The 26,999-nt window shown below is 38.0% G+C and overlaps 1 protein-coding gene across 3 annotated transcripts in view; it reads left to right on the plus strand.

Moving 5' to 3' along the window:
• kif26ab (kinesin family member 26Ab) overlaps positions 1–26,999 on the plus strand; it is a 116,027-nt gene that overhangs the window by 78,259 nt on the left and 10,769 nt on the right. For 2 of the 3 annotated variants that reach the window (XM_077238507.1, XM_077238508.1), the window contains 4 exons: positions 14,792–14,975; positions 18,751–18,960; positions 21,299–21,392; positions 23,267–23,529. In XM_077238507.1, coding sequence (XP_077094622.1) covers positions 14,792–14,975; positions 18,751–18,960; positions 21,299–21,392; positions 23,267–23,529 — 751 coding nt within the window. Of the gene's footprint in view, positions 1–9,913; positions 10,512–14,791; positions 14,976–18,750; positions 18,961–21,298; positions 21,393–23,266; positions 23,530–26,999 lie in introns of those variants that run through there. The other variant, XM_077238509.1, reaches the window with a different exon arrangement.

Raw genomic sequence — 26,999 nt, forward strand, 5'->3', positions numbered from 1 at the left:
CTTCCACTAATAGGACGGGACCAGTGTGTTGATTTTTTTTCTTCATTTTGGTTAATTGAATATCAAAGAATGCAACATTGTTTTCTCATTGCATTTTTTTTTTTTTACTTTCCCCTAGCATTTTTCCTAGCATTTCAGGAAAAGTTTTGTCCGCCTATTGAATCGAGTTGAATCTTAGCTTTTTTTGTGTTAGCTCAGCATCATAGGTAACAAAATTGTTCATTACATGTTAGACATACATTGACTTGCTGTTCCTAGCCCATGGAAATGTTCAGGCAGTGGTCTGTGAAACTAATCTCAGTAGGCTAAAGTTTATCCATTTTAGTTCACTGAGTATTAATGTTTATTTTTAAGGACGTAAAATTGTTTTCACAGCACATTAAGGCAGTGAAGGTTTGTGGTAAAGAGGGGGGTGGAGTGGAAATGAGAGACAGAGAGGGAGTTGATCTGCTGTTTTTATTTGTTGAAAGCCACTCTGCATGCAGATTGTCTGAAATGGAGTGGATTACAGCCTGTAATCAGTTCATGACCCAGCATGTGTGAGAGCCTTTAGCAGAGAGCTGAGAATCCCATTAGCGCTATCTCTCTCTATTTCAGTAGTAAGTTGCTAGAACCAACAACCTGAATTCCTGCAGTAGCACGAGAGGGCACTCATAAAAGCTTATGTGTAGGGCCTGTTATTAATGAACATACTTTGGGTTATTGCTGTAACCTATGGGTTTCTTAATTGCAAGTTTCTTGGATTTTTTCTGTTGCAAGGCTATAAGCTGCGATAATGCATCACATGGTATGGATTGATAGCATTCTTGCCGTTTAAGAGCGCATCTATGCACATTGCAATGGTAATGATTATATTGCAGTGTGAAGGTCACCACTGAATGTAATAATCTTCTCATACATTGGTGAATATGAAGTCAATTGAATGATGTTATTAGTCTTATAAACCCGGCAGCTGTATGGTTCTCATCCTGTATGGTTAGGGAAGTATCCGTCTTTCTGTCTATGACAACATGATCATTAGTCAATATAGACTATTGACATATTTATTGCATTTTTGAATGGTATGTATTATGTAAATGGCATAGATGGATGTTCATGTCCCTTGGAGACACTGCCTCCTGTCTTTACCCAAATATTTATTTTACTAGGGTTGGCAAAGTTATGCTTTGCATATGCAATTTTTTTTCTTTTTCTTTTTTACATTGTTAATGCATCTTTTCAGTTTGACATTCATAACTGTTTCTTTATCTTCTGTGTGAGGTCTAGAAACTGATCAAAATCTGTGTTGCTGCAGTGCACACAAAAAGTCCCATATAATAGACACACTTTATGGTTTAATTATTTATAAATCAAACACAGATGGGACATTTAAAATAATGTGCATTCTTTGCATGCTGAAATTTAATTATCATCAAAAAATACCCACATTGCAAAACACCATAATTCATATAAATTGAGTGCACTAGGAGATGGCTGCAACAACATCACACACGTAATAATATGACCATAGTTTTTTTTCCTCTCATATATTGTATTGTATATATCAAAAGACAACCTTCGTTCCGCACCCCTGTTTCCTGAACATCTGGTTTTTTTCCCTATCCTTTAACCTTCCATGGTCACTTCTTTCTTTTTCTCTTTCCCCTCTTCATTTCTAAACCCTGATGTTCCAGGCTGTCTCTGATTAATCATGCACAGATATTCCCATCAGCCACTGGGGTTGTTTGTTGTAATAGCCTCAGAGTAAAAGACTGCAAATAAATAAGCGTTAGGTGTCCTCCCTGCCAGACAGTGATTAATGAGAGCTAAGGCAAAGTGGAGCGGTAGGATGCTCTTGTTGACTCGGCCACCCGACATTGCAAAGCTTCCGTTTGTACCTAGTGGGCAAAGTGACTGTAATTTGTAAAAGTCAGTTATAAGCAATTAGTTTTACGTCTGAAATGGCTGAAACATCTTAATCACGCAAGCAGAGTTCAAGGTCCTGGTCAAGAGCACGTCTGGTCAAGTGTCTGATCGGACCTTGCGTTGTCAGCTAGTTTCACCGACTCCTTCCTTATTTGGGTTATGCTTTTTGTAGCGTGTGTAGGCAGGATTATCCCATTCCACGCACTTGTCCTGTAATTAAATTCCTTTTCCTCAACACCCTTTTAGTGAAACCTGATGCTGCGGGTTGTCTACCTGTAGAACAAATCCCGATGGTGCAAAGGGAAGAGATAGAGAGATGTATCATGGATGAGATGAAAGTAGATGGTTATCTTTGTAAACAGGGAGCGAGCGAGCGAGACGCGAGAGTCTTGGTTATCTGTCAGTTTTCTGCTAAAATGGAATTGATCTTCCTTAAACGTTAGCTTGCTGTGCTTTTAAACAAACTCCAGAAGACCAACCAGGCTACACCTCGCATGAATAAAAAGAGAATATCTTCAAAAAAATGACAACCCCATTACTATCTTCAATTTGTGGCTTCCTCTAGGGGCTTGGGATTGAATGCTGCAACTCATTAAATAAAATAAATAAATAAATAAATAAATAAATAAAAAAACTGGCCACGTTTATGGCTTCTGTTCAGCCTCCCCACCGTGGCTAAGTCACAACAAGCCAAGCCTGGATTAGCTACATATCCTGTCTGTTCAGGGATGCTATTGAGGGGGTAATTTAGGAACAGCAAAAAGACAACAATGCTTCTCTCGTTCACTCGCCCGCCCCTCTTCAAAATGCTCTAGCGGCCTTTTTTCATGCACTGTAAACAGAATCGTGCTCTCTTTTCTTTGCTGTTGGTATTAATGGAGGTGATAGGCTCGACTTTGTGGACATGTTTGGTGGTACTTTGATTTTTATTTTACTGTTTTATGAGCCACAAAAGTAGCACAGGAAGCAGGAACTGTAGTGTTAGCACCTATCTGCTAGCCAAGCATGCTAGTGAATGCACAATAGGCTGTAAACCTACAGTAAACACTTAATAAAAAGAACATGTTTGCTAATTGAGCATATTGGATGACAGTCTAGTCTTGTAGAGTAGGCTACACGTTAAACATTAGGACATTGCTTTTGACCAAAAGCTAACGCTTAATTTTGCTTAATGTAATGTGAAATACTTCTGATTGTGCACAGTTGAGCACACAAGTCCACACAAACACAAATATAGAGCTGTGCGTGGACATTAGTGAGCTGTGCTAATGGTGAAAATTGTCTGTAATCTGGACAGACACGGGAAGTATACTCTCGACTTAACCCTAACCAAACACACACAAACAAGCTAACAAGCCTACAGACAGGTGGGTTAAATTGGGATTGGTACTAAGGTCTGCATATGTATGAACTTCTTGGGGGAAAAAAACAACATTTTTAATTTGACCAGAGTTTGGTCTGCCTGTTAAATCGAGTTGAATCTTACCAGATTGACCAAGCTGATGTTTAACTGTGTGGCCAGTTGGTCTCATGACCTGACCAGCTGAAAAGTGCCCAAAACCTCTCTGAAACCAGCCGACAAAGTAGCCTGACCAGGCTGGTAGACCAATGTAGATGAGCAAACCAGCTTAGGTTGGTTTAGGGAAAGAGGTTTGCAATTACCAGCGTGCATGAGAACTCCCTCAATGCTGCTAAAAAGCATCCCCTAATGGACCTCATGAAGTTTATTTTGAGAAAAGCCCAGAGTGGGCAGAGCTTTCAAACTACTTGCAACTATTTGCTTAAATGCTTTTAAGGAAAATTGAACAAGTCAGCCAGCTAGTTGGTGTAGAATTTTGCACTTTAAAATTCTCACAATGCAAGGGTTAATTCAATTACTTTGCATAAAATAGAGCAATTGATTAACATACAAATATAAACATACAGTCTAAAGAAACATCGCTTTTCCCAAATCAGTAATTCCTGGGGATTTTCTTGTCCTTTTTCTTTCTAATTAGAACGTTTTCAGCCTGCTTCATTTATTTGGGTCTGGCTGGGGATTTCCACCCATGGCCCGCTGAGAGAACGAGACAATCCCTAGCTGAGCCCGGCCAGACTTGAGCGATCATTTTTCATTGTGCTACTCTCGGGCTCAAAAATGATTTACCTCCGTTCAGACAGCCGCTGACTGGCTCCCAGCCAAAACACAAAGACCAGACTGATCACTCGAGCACTTGAGCTATCTACCTTTGAGATGACTCTCTCTCTCTCTCTCTCTCTCTCTCTCTCTCTCTCTCTCTCTCTCTCTCTCTCTCTCTCTCTCTCTCTCTCTCTCTCTCACACTCACTTTCTGGATGTGTTCTGTCGCTCTTCACTCTCGGGAGGTCCTCACCCTGTTTCTTTTTTAATTTCCATCTCATTTTCTGATTTTTGGCTCTCTGGTTTTTCACCTCTGTGTCTCATACTCAACCTCCCCTCCCTTCCTCTATCCTTCTGTCTCTCCATATAAGTCTCTCTCTTGCTCTCAACACATTTGATGCAATTTTATGCTTTTTATTCTCCTTCCACATTGTCCTTTGTCCCTACTTTTTTCTTGATTTCACACACTATCTCTCTCTTCACTTGTATGCCTCTTTGAATCTTTTAGTGTTGTGTGGATCAATTTCTTTTAATCTTGGCGGATTGTTCATATGTTGGAAACATTGATATTCTGGGATTTTTTGTTTTATTTACAAATTAATATCTATGGACTACATTTTTGGCATGTTGTAAAAATAATTTCTATAGTTTTATAATTTTTAACAGGGCACTTTTTTGCCATTTAGCTGATTTGGAAAAAGTGTCCCAATCAGCCTGAACTCTAAATGTTTTTAATGACCGTGACCAGGCCAGTTTTTATAGCATATATATATACCACAAGGCTAAGGACTAAGTAACTCTAGATTGCATTTGATGTCATTTACACTGCATAACACAGTAGCCCATCACTTTACACATCTCAGTGACTTATTACAATTATGAGCTACACTGCATTATGATTAGGCTATATTTTAAAGTAGTAGCTCAATGAACAGTCAAAGCTGCCCTGTGGTGATTTCTGTATTGACATAATGCTCCAATTTTACAGATATCACACAGCATGCTCTCATGTACACTCTGATTTAATGAGAGATAATGTTACCGGGTGACTGAAGCCTCAGGTCATAAGTGCTCCAAGGAAGTGTTTAGTAATGGAGGTTGAGAGCCCCCCTCCTACTGCTCATAAAAAAGAATATCCATACCATCCCGTCCATCTAATCTCCAATGAATGAGATTTACAATATTCTTATCTTACTTTTGTGCATGTCTTCTGCAGACAGAGATTTTTGCTTTGTACTTGTGATTTGACCCTCTTTAGTACTAAAGCATAATGTACGAGAGTATTCTGCAGAAAATATACAAATGATTGATAATTTCAGGCAATGTGCAGCTGTGGACCTACACAAAACTTTCTCACATACTCTTCCTGGATTTGCTTCTGTCACAACACCGTTTCTTACTTCCGTGGGAAAGAAACTTAAGACTCCAGGTTACTTGTATAACCAACTCCATATGTCTGTGGTTATTTAAAGAAATCCTGTTCACATGTCTTATGTTGCATCTATGGTTCTTATTATGGCTTGGAGAAACTTTTAAACGGTATTAAATATTAGGTGAATATTGAGGAAAGTATGACAGACTGTGGGGAGAGTTCACCCAAAAATGAACATTCTCTCATTGTTCCAAACTCTTATAGTCTCAGCCATGGACTGTTGGCTGAACGCCTGATGGACATGGAACACCTAACTGGAAACACTTTTTTTTCAAAGTTGTCATCTGGTTGGTTGAATTCTACAGGATTGTCCGGGAGATGTGTGTGTCACGTTCTTTAACAGTCTGCCTGTAAACAAAGCCGAAAACCCCCTCATGGAAGAAGAAAGCCATTATGTTTACAACTGTGACAATGAGAGCATACCAGGATCAACTAAACGCTGGATTTCCTAAAGTATGTAGAAATTTGAGGCTCCAGTGTTTCAGTAAACTTGTACAACGTTCTTGAATTTATAATTTATTAGATTTATAATTAATTTATTAGAAGCCGGTTTGTTATTGTAGGGACTCCAACTTCACATTTTCAGTCCCCTAAACATGACGCGGGACAAAACGAACTGTGATTTGTTGCGTTAAATGTCCTCTTGGATAGTCCTTGGCCAATGATACCTGCGATGGAGTCCATATCTTCTGCTGTTAGTCTGAAGGTCTGGCTAGACGAGACTAAAACTCTTATGACTCGCTTTCTTCTGTGAAACACAAATGGATATGTTTAAGAGAATGTCCTTGCTGCTTTTTACCATGCCATGGAAGTGGTTAGGGTCCAGAGACAGCCGTGGACACCAATCACTTTCATTGTACGGAAAAGAGCATCCTGAACATCCTGCTAAACATTTCCGTTTTGCAAGAACAAAAGTCAGATTTGTTTGGGCTTTTAAATGAGAAAAAAATATTATTTTTAAGGGCCTAACTAAACTCAACATACACATATACACTCTTTTACTGTAATGTAAACTGTTGCAATAGCTAGATGAATCTTGTTGTACGCTGAAAGCTCTCTCTGTGACACATGGGTTTCTACTCTCAGCCTGTTGACCTGACTACTAAATTTTGTTTCAGGCCAGTGTCTGTGGGTAAAAGAGGATGACATCATCTTTCGATGCCCATGAAGTGATGTCATAATATCTTAATCACAGGAAGAGGTAAATGGTGAAGCTTTGATTGGCACATGCTTCAGTAAGTGATTAATGGGTTAATGCACCTTCATTGATAAAAGAGAAGAACATTGTCTGAATATAACCTGTTCTACTGGATATTATTTTTTGTTTTTTTTTGTATGAGAATCGTTTCTCAATGATTATTGGAGTTTATGGAATACTATTCGATTATTTCTAAAGCACAAATACCATATGATAGGTATTAAAAGCATCGTCTTAATTGATCCAAGAGTAGTTTTTTTGTTTGTTTGATAACTCATAGAAGCTGTACAAAAATCAAAAGCACATGTGTTTGCTGTAAACAACCTGCTGATCTTACAGTGATGAATGATAGTTGGAGATATCGGTATGGAAACGTTGGTAATGTAGTCTGATATCATTCATGGTGATCCATACCATCCGGAGCTTTGTTATCCTTTGTCAAGAGAAAGAAAAAAGGCCTTGTTACTATAAAAGAAAATGTCAGGGATGGTAAATAGGGCCAACATGCCAATTAGCTACAAAGGCTATCTGGACGAAGAGAGAGACAGACTGAAATCCCTACAAACAAGCTAATGGCTCTCGAGGCTAATGACTCGGTCAGCTTGAGGAATTCCTCTTTCTAATTTGACAAAAGCTGAAAGGCAGACAGCCTGCAAAGATTATTGACAAACAGCCAAATGCTTTGGCTCTCACAACAGAGCAAGCCAGACATGATACGTGCATTGGTTCACACATCCACACACGCTCAAAATCCCCTGCCTCAGCCATCCCTACGTCCACACACACTCAAATCCATTCTGATTTCAACAAAAGCTCAAAGCACCTTTTATGTTGCTTGACAACCATATAACCCATTTATTTTAGCCATTTGCATGCTATTTGTAGAGGAACATCGGAGAACCCGATTTATCTTGCCTTTCACTGATTCTTGAGTATTGGGACAATACGTCATGCACCATGGAATTACTTTCAAATGTTTTTTTAATATTCAGAAAATAGCACTCAACACCGTCAGAAATAAAAATAAGGAGTACATGTGATCAAAGATCAAAAATATAGTATGATGCATGCTTTTGACCCTATGAATCAGTTGAAGGTCCGCGGTTTTTCCCTACACCAAATTATTTGCTGCGTGCCTCCCATCCAATAATCGCAAAGAGCTTTGTGCTTTGTTACTTCTGATAAGAAACATTCTCATATTTCCAATTCTGTCCATTTTATCACAAAATTCTTTCGCGAGTCTTTTCTTCCACTTTAATACAAGTTATAGCTTGAAAAAACATGCTTGAACATCTTTCATGTTGAAAGATACAGTACAATCTACAGAAATGAATCCTGTCTCATGTAATCGCTCACTCAGTGTTTCAAAGTTGTCAATTAAACGGCTTTAATGTTGCATTTACCTCAGGAAAGTTATCCAATGTTCACAGTATGTTAGTTAGCTATAAAAAAACATTACTGTTTACTGTTAATTATATATGTATGTTTGAGTTGTATACAAGCATTTCAGTTGTTAGTTGAGTGTATTCATTATATCTGAAAATAAATAGCAGTTAAATATAATAGCTCTGTTGTTCATTTTAACCTCTAATATTACAGTAACGTACCAAATGTTCCCTTTATAGTTTCAAGTATTATTTGGGAGATTTTCCCTTGAGAAAATCAAACTATCGGCTGATATCATTCTAAATAATCGGCTAACGGTATCGGCGGATATCATTCTGAATAATCGGCTAACGGTATCTGCGGATAAATTTAGTATCGGTGCATCTCGAGTGTGTATATATATATATATATATATATATAAATTAGTGAATTTTGTCGGTTGCTCTCTTCAACACTGTTTTTTTTTTTTAAGCCAAAGAACATCTTTCCAGCAATCATTTTAAAGCGTCCTAAGAGTACATAATTCCAGTCATCTATTCTGTGCACCATGGGAGCTTTGATTGTACCCGTCTCTTGGCTAGCAGTGGGCGGCAGTGGGAGTCTGAGTTCGCTGTAGATATGTAGGGCTGTGTGTTAGGGGGTGGTGTGCGAGCCGTGCTACAGACCGGCGGAAAATGAGTCTCTTTCAAACATTGTCTCTCCTTTTCTCTCTCTCTCTGTCTCACTCCTGCTCCTCAGCTCAAATTAATAGTTTAGGGAATAGATCTCTCTCACATAAAGAGCTTAGACTTGTTACAGCTGCTGCTTTCCCCCCATCTTGCCCTTACCCACAGGCCAAGGGCATCTCCAAGCACGGTATGTGTCTGGAATATGATTTTAATGTGGTGGTCGCCCATAGATGTTTAATTCTTTTCCCCTCTACACCTAAACACACTAAGCTCGCCTACGCCACACCTAGCATATGCTGTGCGCTTAGTTCACGTTCATGATAATTAATAGCTTCATCCCACCCGTCAGAGCAATTATGTTTGTCACAATGCAAACACTTAATGAGATTTTTAGCACACACTGAAACACAGGTGCAGGACGTAGACAAACACACTTCCTCTCGCCCTGTATTCTGCTTTTGTTAGCGGCGCTCGCTAAGGCTAATTTGAACAAACACCTAATGCTCAGTATTAACCTTCGGCGTGCAACTCCTCCCATTGTGTTTGTGGTACAGGCGTGAATGTACCTCAGATTGTGTGGCTTGCTAAAGGGAAGTGTGCTATTACTGTTCTAAGCAAACTAGCACACAATAAAACTCTTCTGTGACTAGCACACAATAAAATGAGTGTGTGTGTGTGGGGGGGGGACTTAACATACACTTGACATTGTTCAATTAATATTGTAGTGCCCAGAACACCCTGGAAACCAACTAACAACATTTTACTTTAGATTACTGGATCATTTTTTTAACCACACACATAAAACAATAAACATTCCCCTCCACACACATTTGAAAAACCTAAGGCAGATACACACACATTATGCACTGTCAAAAAAAAATTTCCAATAAAAAAAAATCTGAATTTCCTTAAAGCTAATAATAAATGTAACAAAAAATTTGATTTATTATTTATTTAAATCACACACATAACACAACACACAATCATTATCCTCCACACATACAAAACACCTAAAGCAGATAAACACACACACACACACAGACATGCAGCACATACTAAGCAAATCTGTTTGAAGTCTGGGGTAGAATAAAAAAGAGACCCCTTCACATATGAAGAATTTATGCAGCAAGGGGCATGTGTGTGTGTGTGTGTGTGTGTGTGTGTGTGTGTGTGTGTGTGTGTGTGTGTGTGTGTGTGTGTGTGTGTGTGTGTGAGGGTGAGTGAGTGAGTGAGTGAGAGAGCGAGCGTTCGCAAAGCTCTTATTCCTTTTCTGGCCGTGGGGAGTGAAAGGGGGCTGGACTGTGGAAAGAAAGAGAGAGGGAGGAATCGTGCGCGTGTGTTTGAGTGCAGTGCAGCTGCCCGCACTCCTCCGGCAGCAAGATGCGAATCCTCTCCTCTGCCAGAAGGAGAAACACAGGGATCGATGACTAAAAGAACCAGGATGCCTGACACAAGAGGTGGACTAACTGACACAGAGTGTTCTGGGGAGAATAGGACAGAGAGAAGTACTAGTAGTGTTTAGTGCTCGCTGGATGGTGTAAAGAGGAATTAAATGACAGACGTCAAGAAGAAAAGTTCTGGAGATAATGTTATGTCTTATTTGCTGATGTTTGTGCATTGAGAATGGGCAGTGAACGACGGACAACAACTTGCAATGACTTTATGAATAGTTTGTTTTTTAATTGCTCCTTTTTGATGGAAAAATGTGGGAATGGACACACAAACAGTACTGTTTTCTTGCTTCCCGCCTGCGTCGTTCTGGCAATGAGTTGTGAATACATTAGATGATGGATTGGAAAGAAGTGTGAGTACTTTTAAAGCTTTTTTTCTCTGTGTGTTTCGTGTGTGTAGTGGGTTTTGACCCATAGATGTCAGTTGCAACACACCCGTCTTAACGCCAGGAATTCTCGCTCCGTCCCCTGAGCTCACCTGCCAAACTCTACAAAGGCTGCTGTCTGATTGTTTATACATACTTGAGATATGGATTGCTCTTTAAATGTGGAACATGTCAAAGCATGTTTGCTAAGCATTGCGTGTTGCAGTGAGTCTGAGCAGGTGGACAAGTAGAAAGTGCAAGCACATGGACGTGTGCTTTATAGCTGCTCTCCATTCATGAACTGTGGCTGGGTTATTTTTTTTTCTCGAAGGAGATGGAGAGAATGAAAGAGAGAGAGAGAGAGAGAGAGAGAGAGAGAGAGAGAGAGAGAGAGAGAGAGAGAGAGAGAGAGAGAGAGAGAGAGAGAGATTGTGTGCTTCAACAAGCAATTCATTTCAGCATTAGTGTACAGGTGTGCGTGCTGAGCGTGCTTTTATTTTAGTTTCATGGAGTGCTTTATGACTGTACAAGCAATTAATCTTAAACCTTTCCAACTTATTGGTTGCATTTGTGCCACCTAAATGTTAAAATATTTACCCAAAAATTTAATATAGAATAACATTATGCCCATCCCCCCCCCCAAAAAAAAAGAAGAAGAAGGTTTTCCAATAAAAAATACTTGAGCATTACCTGAATCAAGGTAAATATGTTTTTATTAATTATTTATTTATAAATTGCTAGCCTATTTTTTTTATTTTAGATTATTTTTTTACTATTTTTTTAATTATTATTATTATTATTATTATTATTATTATTATTATTATTATTATTATTTTATTTTATTTTTTATTTTTATTTTTTTCAGTTATTGTTTTGGTCAAAACGATTATCAATATAGACTTTCTTCTTTCTAAGCTTAAAGTTAAATAACTTTTTTAGTTTAGATTTGATTATATTTCTTATTTTATCATAAGCGATTCAATTGAATATTCTCTTATTTCATATATTTATAGCTTTTTTTTGTAGATAATTCCGTAAGAAAAGCATTGTATGTAACATCACATACACAAAAACTCTTGCTGTGTCTGATTCTCTCTCTCTCTCTCTCTCTCTCTCTCTCTCTCTCTCTCTCTCTCTCTCTCTCTCTCTCTCTCTCTCTCTCTCTGTGTGTACACACACACACACACGCACGCACACACACACACACGCACGCACGCACGCACGCACGCACGCACGCACGCACACACACACACACACACACACACACACACACACACACACACACACACACACACACACACACACACTTGCTTCCTCTTGTGGGCGTCAGTTCCCTCGGGAGGGGCTGCTCCTGTATTCCTTGTGGATGTTATAATTATTTCATCAGTCCTCGGTGTGTTCCCTGAGTGCGCTCTTGTGCTGATACGGGGGGCCAGACGGAGTGAGAGAAAAAGGGGTGGGGTTGAGAAATGAAGGGAGAGAAAAGGGAAGGCAGGGGTTTTCACTTCTAGAGGTCTGGAGTGATGCAAAGAGGGGAAGAGAAAGAAAAGGTGTAGAAATGGGCGAAATACTGGGACACACACATGCATGTCTAAAGAGAGCCTACACTAATGATCAGGGCTCTTGCATCCCAAAAAAAAAGACTTTCACTGTCTCCCTCGTGTTATTTTCGCCTTTCCCATTTCCTGACTTTCATTTGATTTGATCTTATCACGGGATATAAGGCAAGGCAAGGCAAGGCAAGTTTATTTATATAGCACATTTCATACACAATTGTAATTCAAAGTGCTTTACACAGAAGAATTTAAAATAATCAAAATAAATAAGAAACAGTTTAGAATAAAAAGGAAATAAAATACAGTGCAAACAGTCGGACGAACACTGGCACAGTGCTCATTCATTAAATGCACAGATAAACAGATGTGTTTTGAGTCTGGATTTGAATGTGACTACTGTAGGAGCACATCTGATCTCTTCTGGAATCTGGAAGCAGACTCTCCTTGCTTTGAGTGAACCCTTGGTATTTACAATCATTACTACCACACAAATATTCCATAATTTCCGTAATTCTAAATTCATCACTTTTGAATTGTAGGAGTATTTGAGATTAAGTGCATAATTTTATGGGAAACCTTTGAACATTGAGTTAATCATGTGCCTTGTGTCTTAATTAGTGTATTTAATAGATAATAGTATCTACTAATTTATAAAACATATTCTGTTTTTTTGCGACTAAAAAGGTCAATTGGTTCAAACAACCTGCAGAAACATTTTGAAAAAAAAAGAAGTTTAAACGGTGTCTTAAATATATCAAATAATTTGTCCAAATAATAGTTCAAGTCAGCTCAATTTGTAAAATGTCAAATGGTGCAACTAATAATTCATGGTATATTTTTGTGTGAAAATAATGGTTAAGATGTGTAGTCACATTATTCAAGATGTAAGGAACTTGCATATTACTTGGTGGTTACACCACATGACCTTTTGCTCCCAGTCAGTAAATGTAAACTTTTCCTAAAAATGGCATACAAGTTTTTTTTCAAAACCTTTTCTAACCAACATGTAACATGCAATTACATGTAATTCACCTAACGGTCACATTAGTCATCATGTAGTCACATCTTACTTGGTTATCTGATGTGTTATTCTCTTCTTTAATAACATTCAAAATATGTGTAAGGCATTACAAATTAAGATTGGCATAGCAATTACATTTGAGTTCTAATGTGCTACTTTAATGTTTACTCTCTTAGCATTGTGATTTTCATTGTACTTCACTTTTGATTATTGCTGCATTCAGTGTGATTATGTCTGGTTATGGTTAAAGACCGCTGTGGACAGCTTTCCTTTAGTTAATCATCCACTGTTACATTTCAGCCCAAGAGAACAGCCTTAATGTACCACTTAATGTGAGCTAAGCCCCCCAAACGTCACTTGATAGCCTTTGGTTTTTCACCTTTATTTTCTCTCCTTCACGTCTTGTTTTTTCTCTTCTCCCCCACTTACACTCATTTGTTCCTCTCATTTCGTACTTTTACTCATAGGTACATTCAATCACCAGAACAATATTCAAGTTCAGTCTTACGATACCTTGTAGGGAAGGTAGCTGTTGCTTGGGTAAAGACATTACTACCACTTTATCTACTGTTTGTGGAGTCCGTTAGTGACATCTCACATGGATATTCAGATTAATTTCCACACTTTAACTGGGTCACTGTAAAGCCAGTCTTAGCAAATGGCTAATGTTAAGGCTAACTACAGGGCAGACCCCATTAACTTCAGTTTTACGTTTTAGAGGAAATTTTTCAAGGGTTACTGTGCACAGTGTGCCTATTTAGTTGTGAAATAAAGAGGAGGAAGGCTGCCTGTGGAGAAAGACGGAGCTGGTCTGTGTTTACTTTGGCAATGCGATAGGGGGCATTTGACCTTTCAGGTCTGATTTTATAGCATTGAGTTTTAAATGTCAAGCTCTACCATTAAATCAATCAGGAAAAGACCAAAATGATTTCTACCGTCTGAATGAAAACTAATTTTCTGAAAACATGTAGGGTTCCTTGGAAAATCACTTTTCGCTGTGGTGACAAATAGTTTTGACTTCATTTTAAAGGGACCCCCTTTGGGAGTGTGATTGGATTTGAGAGATTTAGGCTGACTGCTTTGTTTAATCTTTTTTTATGCTAAAAATACCTCATTCTTTAAAATATTTTGGTGATTTGGTGCAAGAAAGAGACTATCAGAATTTATTGTAGATTCCAGTGATAAACAAATATATATATATATATATATATATATATATATATATATATATATATATATATATATATATATATATATATATATATATATATATATATATATTTGTTTATCGCTGGAATCTACAATACATTCTGATAGTCTCTTTCTTGCACCAAATCACCAAAATATTTTTTTTTTATAAACAACCTTTGCTCAACCGTTAGAATTCAACAGGCTGTTTTGATACTGTATCTTTAAGATTTCTATATGTAAATGAGCTCTGTTATGATTGGATAACCTCAACATACAGCCAGAGTTCATCAGGACAGTATATAGTTGCTGAATAGATGTTGTGTTGTGAACATGGGTGGTCAAATGTTATTGGTCTGACATGAATTGCATGATGGTCTGTTCTCAAACAATAAAATAATGAACAAAAGTAAAACAAAAATACAAAAAAACGTTCTCTCATGGATAATCCATTCAATATTATAAGCTCCTAATCCATGACATATTTTTGTCTGTTATCCCAGGGCTGCCCAGAAGCTGAATCTGTCATCCAAAAGGAAGAAGCAGCAGACGCCACTGGTATACCCCCAGGAGCCCTCCATCTATCCTACTAACTTTAGTGCTGTCCTCCAGTTTTCCCCTCCACCTGCTCCACCATGTCTGCTCAGGGCAGGGTCAAAAGCCAAGGAGAACCCTGGCATGGGCAAGGTCAGACACTCTTCCTCTTTTAACTGCACCATTCAAGTTGTTGATTAGGAATTCTCACTATTAGTCTTTTATGAAATCTTTGAAAAACTAAGTATCTATTATCAGGGCTTGACATTAACACCTTCCAAACCTGAATTTTATATATAATATATACATTTTGCAATTGCAGTCTTTTAAAAAAAAAAAAAAAAGGCATCTGAAATAATAAACTAAAGCAATGTAGTGTTGTCAAAATATAGATTTTCCTATACATATTGATACGGAAATATCTGAAAAGCTTAATTTTCCGTTGAATAAATACACGATACCAGCTTCGCTTTCTCTCTCTCTCATCTCTCCGACATCAAGTTGACACACAAATCGTCTCCCCTCACTCACTCGTTTAATTTCCACCGGATGAATATTGTTGGTGTTACAGGGCTTGAATTTCGGTGTGGGATTGCATGTATTGCACATAATTTTACTCATTCCCGCAGATATTGTGGTCACACCAAAAGTGTGCGCACATAAAACCGCCTCTCATTACTAAATTGAGTCCATTTTCACTGCTTATTGCACTTAAACAGTCAAATTGACACAACATAATGTCAGAATGTAAACACAGTCAGTCATGTTTTAAGTGAACATAAACCATCAAGAAAGTAAAATGAATGTGGAACATTATAATGTGTCCGTAACGTGATTAAGGTCTTAATGTGACAGCAGCCTAATATACCTGGTGCCAAATTATGAGATCATATTAAAAATATCTATATGGCCGTTTTTCCCCATGGTATCGATGTCAAAATTATGGCCAGTGAAAATGCTGAGTGGCTAGTAACTTTGGAAAACCCCTAGTCACAGTGGCTGGTGAGCAAACACATCAATGTCAAGCCCTGTCTATTATCCTGTCGTATTGGCTATTTTGCTGATGGTGAACAGATTGTGTGTTTGAGATCTCGGATTGGGATCCTGGCCAAGAGTTGCAAGTTGTTCAGCATCCATGCACCAGTCCTCCTCATTGTCCAGAGGGTTTGTCTTTAGCACCATATTACAGTATATATATAGTGATGAAGAGGATTTGTTCCAGATTAGATGCCACCTGCTCTTAGAGATGATTGTAGAACAACATGCCAGAAGCTGAAGCCTGCTGAAATGATTGATAAGTACCCACTGAGAATGGACTCATTACATCCCAGCATCACTAATGAGCTTCCTTTTCCTACCACTGCAAACATGCATCCGATGCTGCCTGAATGGACTCCAGTTGTTGGCAGCTTTTGGGAGAACTATAAAAAGCTACAGGCATTAGAATAATGGCCCAGTCGTCTGTGTAACCATTTTGTTTGCACAATGACCAAATTGTCCAGAAGGATGCAAGACATGTGTCGTAATAGCAGTGGCTCTCAAGCTCCAACCAAAAAAAGAAAAAGAAAAATCAATTAAAGAAAGAAACAGAAGCTGCATAAAAGTGATTCCATGACTTTTGCACTATATTCCAAGGTTTCAGAAGCCATGCAATATATTTCTTTGAGAAATAGACAAAGAAATTGTTGACAATGGAAACACGTCACCCATATGTCTCAAATCCTATTCACTGATGCCAAATACCGTTGGTCCTCACGCTTCTCAATTGTGCCAGGTTTGAATGGGTGCAGAGAGGTACGGGTGAAGGGTGCACTCACCTTCATGTTGTTCTTTATTCCTTTTCTTCTTCTTCTGCAGAACTCAAAATATAATGTTTTGATTAATGTTGACTCCTTTTGTCTATATAATGAAAGTCAATGTTGTCCAAAACAATACTGGTCCCTACTATATGGACAAAAAAACACTGAGAATAAAACTGAAATATCTTCTTTTGTGTTATGCGGAAGAAAACAGTAATTCAGTTCTATTCATTTAGGAAAAAAACTCTATTCATCATTCAAGCAAGGAAACCAGAAAAGCTAGGACTGTGGATATACTAACCGTAAACAAATCAACACTTGCTTGCCATTTTCACACCAGTGTCACTCAACACAGACAGATTTGATAAAAATGATGAGACAGGTGAGATGAAGATGAGAAGAAAAATAAGAGCCCTCTGTGTTTGCTTACTTGCACCACTTCAGTTGTCCCTTCTTGTGCACTAGTTCACTAAACTAAACAGCCAGAGTTATCTCCCTCCGTCTGCTGTTTTTATAGCCAAAAAGCCACCGACAATGGTCAAACTACTGCAGATCACCCTGAACTAGTCTGACATACACTTAATGGCAGCTCGACATTGGCAACGACCAACCATTGACTTGATGTGTCCCGCCCTTTCGTCTGTTCCTCACATAAAGCTATCGTATATGCCTCAAACTGTTCTTTTGAATTATTCTTTTCCACACAGAATTATTGCAGAGCAGAAGTTATTGGTAGATTTTGACACATCAAGTTAATTGCTGTTTGGATTGCCTCAGAAACTTGTGGGACATCATTTCTAGACCAGACTTTAGGAGGTGTGAAGACAGCAGCCGCACTAAAGGGATCTCGTCACATATCAAATTGCCAACAAATGTAAAACTCAACGGTTCAACACAAGCCCACATTTCTGTGGTGTCTCAGTGGCTGGCCCCATTCGGGGGCCAGTCATATATGGAAGCCTATTTCCAATGTCATGGCCGGCGTAATTCGTTCACCACGTGCACATATCCGTCAGTGTAATCGGCCCCTGTGGAGTGGTGAGGGGGAGTTCGCGCAGGGCCGCCGCTGTGGCGCAGGCATGCCGCTTTGCCCCGGGTGTCGTGGAATAGGATCAGCAGTGCAGACATTGTTTCATAGCACTGGAGCCCGAATGTTGTAATTATATCTCTGCTACAAATCACCCATGGAATACTGTGGCTTTGTGCAGCTCTGAACACTGTATTAAGGGCATGAAGTTCTCCTACAGTATGTTTATTTTACTTTACTGTATTTGCCGCAAATGGTTTTAGAGGTGCTCTGTGACGCAATCATTACTGAAAGCAGTCTATTTGTTAATAGCTGGTTTGTTAGGTTACTCTGTGTGTGGTCAACTGTGATGATGCGATAATGATATGACGAAAGTTCCCTCCCTCTTTTCAGTTGTGTTTGACTTGAAAAATGAGTTGTTGTTGAAGCAGTAACAGCTACTCCACAGTCCTAAGTGCTAAGTGCTATGGCAATATTTTGTTGTGATATCAGGGTTAATGACACTTTTTTTTTGTCATGGCCAATTTATTTATAAAAAAAAAAATATATATATATATATAGTCATAAGTCATACAGACAATGGCTTAAATACTTATTCTATGATTAGCAAGTTTTGAATTTCTGTATACAAATTAATTAAAAAAAAAGAATAAAATGTGAAGATACACTTGATATATTGAAGAAATAATCTTATTAATAGTTAATTTCTTAAAATTCAGGGAAATATGTTATTGATTTTTACCTGATAGTTACACCACATGACATTTTGAGAGTCAAATATTTTTAAATTCAAACTTTTCTTGAAAATGGTATAAAAGTAAAACAAAACAAAAAAAACAAAAAAAACTGTTTTTTAAACCACTATAAATACCAAATGAGTACATTTCTAAGATTGTGGCAGATACATTTTAAAGTACGTTCTTTGTTTGTTTTTTGGACACTCTTGCTTGTCCTTGACCCATCGATCACTGTATGTGCCCTACAATGTTGTATTACAGCGTCATTGGCTTTGTTATAAAACATGCCTTTTTGGAATTCTCTGTTTCTGCTTATACTTTTATCGTTACTCATTTCTTTTTGTTCCACCATGTACCATTTCCAGGTCAAAGTGATGATGCGAATCTGTCCATCTCTGGGGGTAGTGGATTCATCGGAGTCCATGTCCTTTCTGAAGGTGGACACTCGTAAGAAACAACTGACCCTCTACGATCCTTTAGTCAACACACAGCAAACCTCAGTGCATAGACGAGCAGTGCTGCCCGCCCCAAAGATGTTTGCCTTCGATGCTGTTTTTTCCCAAGATGCCTCTCAAGTAAGTGCTACTGTGAAGATGCTAGCATTTTGTCAGCATTTCCCTGTAAGTTTTGAAGTGAAAACATTTTGTTAGTGTCAAGAAGATATTTGAGAAGCACACACAGACACACACACAGACACACACACACACACACACACACACACACACACACACACACACACACACACACACACACACACACACACACACACACGCACGCACACACACAATCACACATACACAATCACACACACACATTCTTTGCACGGCATGGGGCTTAATGCAAAAAGGCCTGTTTTGAGACACCATCGTTCTTCAAAGTATGAGCCCAACAGCTGTTTCTTTAAGTATAGAAAATAGTTTGAATTCCAGACTTGCATATCTACTATCTGTCATCCAAAGCTGCAATGGCATCCATCTTAAGATAAGTGGCTAACAAATGGACACAAATACGGAAGAGAAACTTCAGGAGACACACAAACTTGAAGATGATTAAGTGTGAACAATTTAGACACAGAGCTACTTCAAGACTAATAAGGTTGTCATCTTGAAGTACTTATGTAAATAGCCATAAGAACAGCCAAATATTCTAAGTTCTGCTTCAAAATGTATCATAAGCAAAGGCAGGCAGAGACATTGTGGTGGCTTTTAAGACACCTTAGAAGATCTTAGATTTGTAATTTTTGCCAAATTCTAAAGACCAAAATATATGTAAGTTTTGGAACAAAATTACTTGTAAATCCGAATTCATAACCATTTAAATATAGTCCCTTTGACAGTGTGTGTGTATACAGTCACTCTACACATGCAAACTGAAGTATAATTTGGGGTTAAGGCATGGACTGCAATGAGTTTAGTAAAAAATGAATCCAAGGTGACATAACTTAAGAGAATTGTTAATAAACAATAAATTGCATTCTATACTGAAAAATAATAATAAAAAGAAGTTCAACCAAATAAAAGACATCACAATTTTACCTGATATTTGTATGTGCGATGCATTTTTATGTTTAAGTGGAATGTTGTTAGCTTAGCAACACACTAACAGCAAACTCTATTAGAATCAATTGTAAGACTACTCTTCTATACTTCATGTTAGGAGCTTAGTTTATGTGACACCAAAGTCTCTTTAAGACAAGTCATTTCACTCGGCGGCCATCTTTGAAACACCTCTTGGGCATGCAAGTGCAGCTCCTATCTCGTTGAATGGGGAAACATCAAATTCTCTAAAATATACTATTACATTTCATATTTCAGAAATCACCAATGCAATCTGACAACACAACTCTCATAAATTTTGTTCTAAGGGCTCGAATCATGACAAAACCTCAAAAGTTGAGTACTCAAAGTTGCTGCCTATGAAAAGAGTTTCAAATCATTCATTTTTGAGGTTCTGTTTCAGTTTGCATGCTTCTGAGCAGTTCTCTTAGTAGACCGAGGACAGAAAAGCAATTCACTGGGTTTAGGAACTGAACTGTGATTTACTCTGATTTTTAGTTAACTCACATGCACAAGGCAAGATATAGACACCAGCCCATCGATTATGAGTTCCTTTACTAAGGGCCAGTAGAAAGCTTTTAGATCTCAGTACCAGCCCAGTGAAGTCGTGTAACTGTAAATCCTCCAAATCTAGCATGTGTGTGGTTTAGTGAGAGCATGGGGACATATTTCTTAGCAAAGCACTGAGCTGTTGTTCTGTCTTTTGTAAGAATGTGTGTATGTGTGTGTGATGATGTATGGGAGGAAATTGCTGCAGTCCCAAATTGTCTCCAGGGACTTGGGCTAGTGGAACAGATTGTAGCGTTATGGCCGCACAGTGCAGCCAGTGTAAAGCCCCACATGTCTGATGAATCTGTGATGAGGAGCTGCCTCATTGATGCATTCTGTGGTTTTCTTTTGCTAGTGAAAAAAATCAATGATCTCCGGATCAAAGAAAAGATTAGGTACTTTCTTCTCTGCCAAAAACAAGGTTTGGTTACATTTCACAGCTCAACTGAATGTTAAAAAACTATAAGAGCACTGAGTACTAAGACTACGATGTGCACTGTTGATTAAATAAATAGTTCTTAAGACACAGTCTTAACACAGTGGCTAAGTTTATGCAACTGGCCGCTAGGTCTAAAATGAATACTGACCAAGCAAGAAAATTAACTTTGGCGAGTAAATAAAACCAGTTGGCTGTTAACTTGCATTATTGGAAACTGCAGTATCATACATGTTTTAAATTGATCTACATGGTTTTCATCTATACCACCACAAAATTTATTCATAGCTTCCTTGCTAAATAATGATGTCATGTGTGTTAACTGATAAGAATACCAGATCTGAGTGTTAAGTGTTCAACTGTTTCCCACAGGCTGAAGTTTGCTCAGGGACTGTGGCTGAAGTTATTCAATCAGTGGTCAACGGAGCTGATGGGTGCATTTTCTGCTTCGGTCATGTCAAAGTCGGTAAGTTATTCTTAATGTTTGGAATTCAACTGAATATGACAGCCACTGATCTTGCACTTCACAGATTGCAAGAAGGGCCAGATTTACTAAACGGCAATTTAGTGTGAGAGCGCAATTCCAAAAAAGTGCAGATGAGAGTGTAAAGTTCTGTGTGAGATCTACTGACTACTCACAAATTAAAGAACACAGACACAGCCGAATCATTTCCATAATGACCAACGCAATCTACCAAGAGCACCGCAAATGAGCGTCTGGTTTAAGACATGCTTTGGGTGGTAAATAATGGCGCAAATATACCAGTAAATTGATGAGTGCAAACCTTAGTAAATCACCTCTCATGATTCATTTAAATATTCTCCTCCCATAAATGTTGCGTCTGAAAGGGAAACTCCTACAAATGCATATGCAATAAGGTCAGCCGCAAAAATAACCCTGTCCACGTCTTTCCAGCGCTAGTTTTTCACTGGGTGTCTTTGGTATATCCTGAAAGTAGTTTTTTAACGCCAAAAGAGGGTTTGCACTGGACCAAGCTGTTAGTAAATCTGGTTAAAAATTAGGTAGTATATATCTAATATTAAGGTTGAAGATAAAAAAGTTTTTCTTTTCAGAAATTGCAACTGTGGGGCATTCATGTCTGTGTGTGTGTGTGTGTGTGTGTGTGTGTGTGTGTGTGTGTGTGTGTGTGTGTGTGTGTGTCTGTATGAGAGGCCCGAGGTTAGAGAGTGTAATTAAAAGCTGACTAATCGACTCTCACAGTAGACTGTACTATTGCCAATTATGCTTGTAAGACATTTCAATGGCTTCCTCCATTATTTACTGCATGTGGTCTCAGAGCTTAAGCATTATTTATGACTCTTTTAAAGCCTGGACTGTCCATATGGAACAGTATTCATCTCTATTTTTCTAAATTATGCTCTAAACCATGGTGTTTTTAACTTCTATAATGTGACATATACTGTATAAAACAGAATATTTAAAGGTAGGCAATGTTTTCATAAACACTTTTTGTTGTATTGTTTTTTGTTATACTCTCTTTACATCCTAATAGCAATCAATAATAGAAGTGGTCTAAATTGGTAAAAATTGACATATATCTTCTGTGGAAGTCTCAGGACCAAAAAGTGTTTGTCCAATCATTGCATTCGGTCCAAATGTAATGATACGATGTCAGCCACCGAGCACCGCCATTGTGATGAAAGAAAAACAAACAGTATCTTTCTAAAGAATAAAATTACACTCCAAACCAGATGCGATTAAGTAAGATTCAGTCATTTATTTACACTGAATGCAAAAAAAGCTTGTTTTTGGACCAATGAGATTTTTGGGTGGGTCCAACTAGCATGACACAGCAGAAATAGAAACCAAGCAGTTGACAAAACGCAGTGTTATGTATCACATTCGCAATTGGTGTAAGATTTGTTGAGGCCAGGTCTGATTTGATTTTATCTAATAATAATAATAACAATAATAATAAAGTGTCTGTAAGGGTACATCAAAAACAGAAAAAAAATCTGATAATTTAAGAATTCAGACTCATCAGATTCTATTCAAGTACTAATAATGTGATATGAAATCAGTAGTAGAAATACCTGTACTTGAAACAGCTCATTGAGTGCTCATCATCATCTTTCTCTCTCTCTCTCTCTCTCTCTCTCTCTCTCTCTCTCTCTCTCTCTCTCTCTCTCTCTCTCTCTCTCTCTCTCTCTCTCTCTCTCTCTCTCTCTCTCTCTCTCTCTCTCTCTCTCTCTCTCTCTCTCTCTCTCTCTCTCTCTCTCTCTCTCTCTCTCTCTCTCTCTCTCTCTCTCTCTCTCTCTCTCTCTCTCTCTCTCTCTCTCTCTCTCTCTCTCTCTCTCTCTCTCTCTCTCTCTCACCAGGAAAGACATACACCATGATTGGCACAGACAGCTCCATGCAGGGCCTTGGCATTGCGCCCTGTGCCATCTCCTGGCTGTTCAAGCTCATCAACGAGCGCAAGGAGAAGACGGGAACGCGATTCTCTGTACGGGTGTCAGCCGTGGAAATCTACGGCAAGGACGAGAGCCTGCAGGACCTGCTTTCTGATGTCCCTACAGGCAGTCTGCAGGACGGCCAGTCGCCTGGGGTCTACCTGCGTGAGGACCCCATCTGTGGCACACAGGTCAGTAACTTGATGTCAAATTTAGCTGCTTGTTCCTGATGAAGCAGTTCCATTCTTTCTTGTTGTGTATTAACATACAGTGAGTGAAAATAAACTTGTTGCCAATTTGTTGCCGATAAAGGCTTTCAGTAATCGAAGGTAACATGTGGAGGGCAGGGAGGGAAATGGCAATTATACTGCCAACAATACAAATAAATCAAAGCAAATGTGAGGAGACAAAAACAACAACACAAAATAAAAAAAATAAAAACACAGCTAAAATGGTTGATTATCCATTGACAAGGCAGTAACTACAGTTTGGAAATGACAAAATGCACATGGTTTTTGGCAGTTATTATTATAATGTAAAAATGTATATTATACTTTTATATTTTTATATAGTGTTTTTCGGTCAATTTTGTAAAATTTTGTTTTTGATATATATTTTAATATTTTAAATCTTTGTATTGTAATGTTTTAATATTTATTACACTATAAAATTGTATTTGCAGAATCTCTTTTTCTCTCTCTCTCTCCCTCCCTCTGTATAATAGATCATTTTAATACATTCTTGCTAAACAAGTTTTAATTTCTGTAAAACAAAAATAAGCTAACTGGCACCATTCTTTTGAACAGTATATTTTGTACTGTAAAAATACATACAACAAAAATAAACAATAATTAAAAAATAAATAAATTACATTTATAAAATATATTTTATAATTGTTATATTATAAATATAATATTTTATAATTATCTAATATTTTCTATATAAATATATTTTTTATAGTATATATTTTATAATTCCACAGTATACAAATTATAAAACAATATATATATATATATATATATATATATATATATATATATATATATATATATATATATATATATATATTGTTTTATAATTTGTATACTGTGGAATTATAAAATATATACTATAAAATATATATATATATATATATATATATATATATATTTAACATGCTGGTTTCAGGTCAGTAAGATTTAGTTTTAAAATTAATTAATAATTTTATTCAGTTAGTATGCAATTAAATGAACATATATTATTTATTTTACGAGACAGTAGAGAGTCTATTTTTGGAAAGAGAGTGGGGAATGAGATCATTGCATCATATTTGTTCTGTCAGTTGAGTAGTTTTCATATGTTTTCTCGGCATCTCAATTAAAGGGTTAGTTCACCCAAAAATTAAAATTCTGTCAGTATTTACTCACCCTCATGTTGTTCCAACCCCGTAAGACCTTCGTTCATCTTCGGAACACGAATAAAGATGTTTTTGATGAAATCTGAGAGCAGGATCACTCCTCCATACTCCGCCATAGGCTTCTTGAGGGATTGAACTTGCAGGCCCCGAAAAGTTATTACAGACATCGTTAAAATAGTCGGTAAAGTGACTACAGTGGCTCAATCTTAAGTTTATCAAACGACGAGAATACTTTTTGTGCGCAAAAATAACGACTTTATTTCAACTATTCATTTCCTTCTCTGTGGGCCTCGAGTAAGTTCACTAGTGTAACAGCGTAAGCTTCTGTTGTTTTACGTCACACGCATCACACACATGACCAGCGTCGGCCAATAGTGAGCCTACGTGTGACGTAGCTCTACGCTATTACACTAAGTTAACTGACTAGAGGCCCACAGAGAAGGAAATGAATAGTTGAAATAAAGTAGTTATTTTTGTTTGTTTTTGCGCACAAAAAGTATTCTCGTTGCTTGATAAACTTAAGATTGAGCCACTGTAGTCACTTGGACTATTTTAACGATGTCTTTAATAACTTTTCGAGGCCGGCAAGTTTCAATCCTTTTGAAGACTATGGAGGAGTGATCCAGCAAAATATCTTAATTCGTGTTCCGAAGATGAACGAAGGTCTTACGGGGTTGGAACAACATGAGGGTGCGTAAATACTGACAGAATTTTAATTTTTGGGTGAACTAACAGTGGAAGTTATTACAGAATATTTTTAGCTGATTTTTTTATCACTAAGTCTCAAATTAAACTCCAGGTGTTGTGGTGGTGCTTTTTACTCAGTGCACCATCAGGATCCATCTGGGTGAGCTGCTGCTCTGTTTCCCCCTCCCCCTCTTACCTTCCACTGGAAGGGGGTAAATATCAGGAGGGGGTAGGTAGTGTTTGGGGGTAGGTAGAGGGTAGTTAAAAGCCCTGCCAGGTGTTGGCATCAGATGTTGTTTTTTTGGGGGTCCATATGAAGCAGCACATCAAAGACTGCCTAGAGGCCTGTGAAGTTCAAATCTGGGGAGTGGGCCTATACGCCCATCACTTCTCCCAGCATTCTCTTCTCTTTTTAGTTTTAGAGTGGCTCGTTGGCCACAGGCGGTTGGCGAGCACTGCTGGAAAGTGCCCGCTATTTTTCTAAAGGAACCTGCTTTTGATGGCTGCTTTATGTACAACTGATTAAGTCAGTGTTTTGTCACATTGAAGATATTTAAGCATAGCAGGAAAATCAAGTAAGAATTTCCAGTTGTCCAGAATTCAGCCTAATTGCTTGTTTCCTTGAAGAAGACAATAAATATGCCCAACACATGTTTCATCTTATTTCTTCCATTAGACTTTCAGCAGGATCAGAGATGCTGCCCTCTGCCCTCTTGATCCACCACTCTCACTCATCAGTAATCCTACTCCGTCTATGGGTGTGTTTGTTTCTCTGATTGCCCCAGAGACTCTCTTTAATTGCCTAGAACTGTGTAAAAAGGCTCAGTTATCTTGGTCTCCTTCTTCGTCAACTCCAACTAGGGATGAGCCATATGACAATAGACTGAAAAATAGTGCAGTTTGAAATTTACACTTTAAGATTAAATCGGACCTTTAAAAATGCCTTTAATGGTTCATGTAGTCATAATAACACCTGTTACTGTAATTTTTTGTTAAAAATGCTGTAAATTACTGTAATATTCCATAGTAAATAATATGATAATTCATAGATTTTACTTCCAAAAGCATAATTTTTAACAGCATTTTACTGTTAAAATGTCTATTGTATGGTAATTTAGGCCCTGTTTACACCTGGTATTAAGTAGACGAGGGCGACACATTCCCGTTTACACCTGGTGTTTTAATTTATCTCTATTGTCCACTTTCAACCACTTCTGTCCTGATTTCTTCGAGGGGAGGGTGTATGTGCAGGTAAATGTATGTTTTTTTTCAGATCTTTTGAACTATTGGACAAAATAAGCTCATGCAATTTACATATGAACACACCGAAGAGAACAGAAAAACATACGTAGAGAAGCAGCTTCTGCTCTGATAGCCGCAAGATCACACCGGACGCTGCGAGTGTGTGTTAGAAATCAGGAATGGTGAGAGAACATTGTGCTTGGTATGTTTTTCGTCTTCAAACCAAACTTGGGTCTTCAGCCGACAAAGTTTAAATCCCGTCTGGCTACCGCGCTTCCCGGGATGTTTACACGGGGGAGCAGGCGGTCTTTTGTGGCTGTTCAAACGCATTCGACC

The sequence above is a fragment of the Siphateles boraxobius genome, unplaced genomic scaffold, assembly GCF_051911475.1.
Source record: "Siphateles boraxobius isolate OS27281-9 unplaced genomic scaffold, OSU_SipBor_1 22, whole genome shotgun sequence".
Classification (NCBI taxonomy): domain Eukaryota; kingdom Metazoa; phylum Chordata; class Actinopteri; order Cypriniformes; family Leuciscidae; genus Siphateles; species Siphateles boraxobius.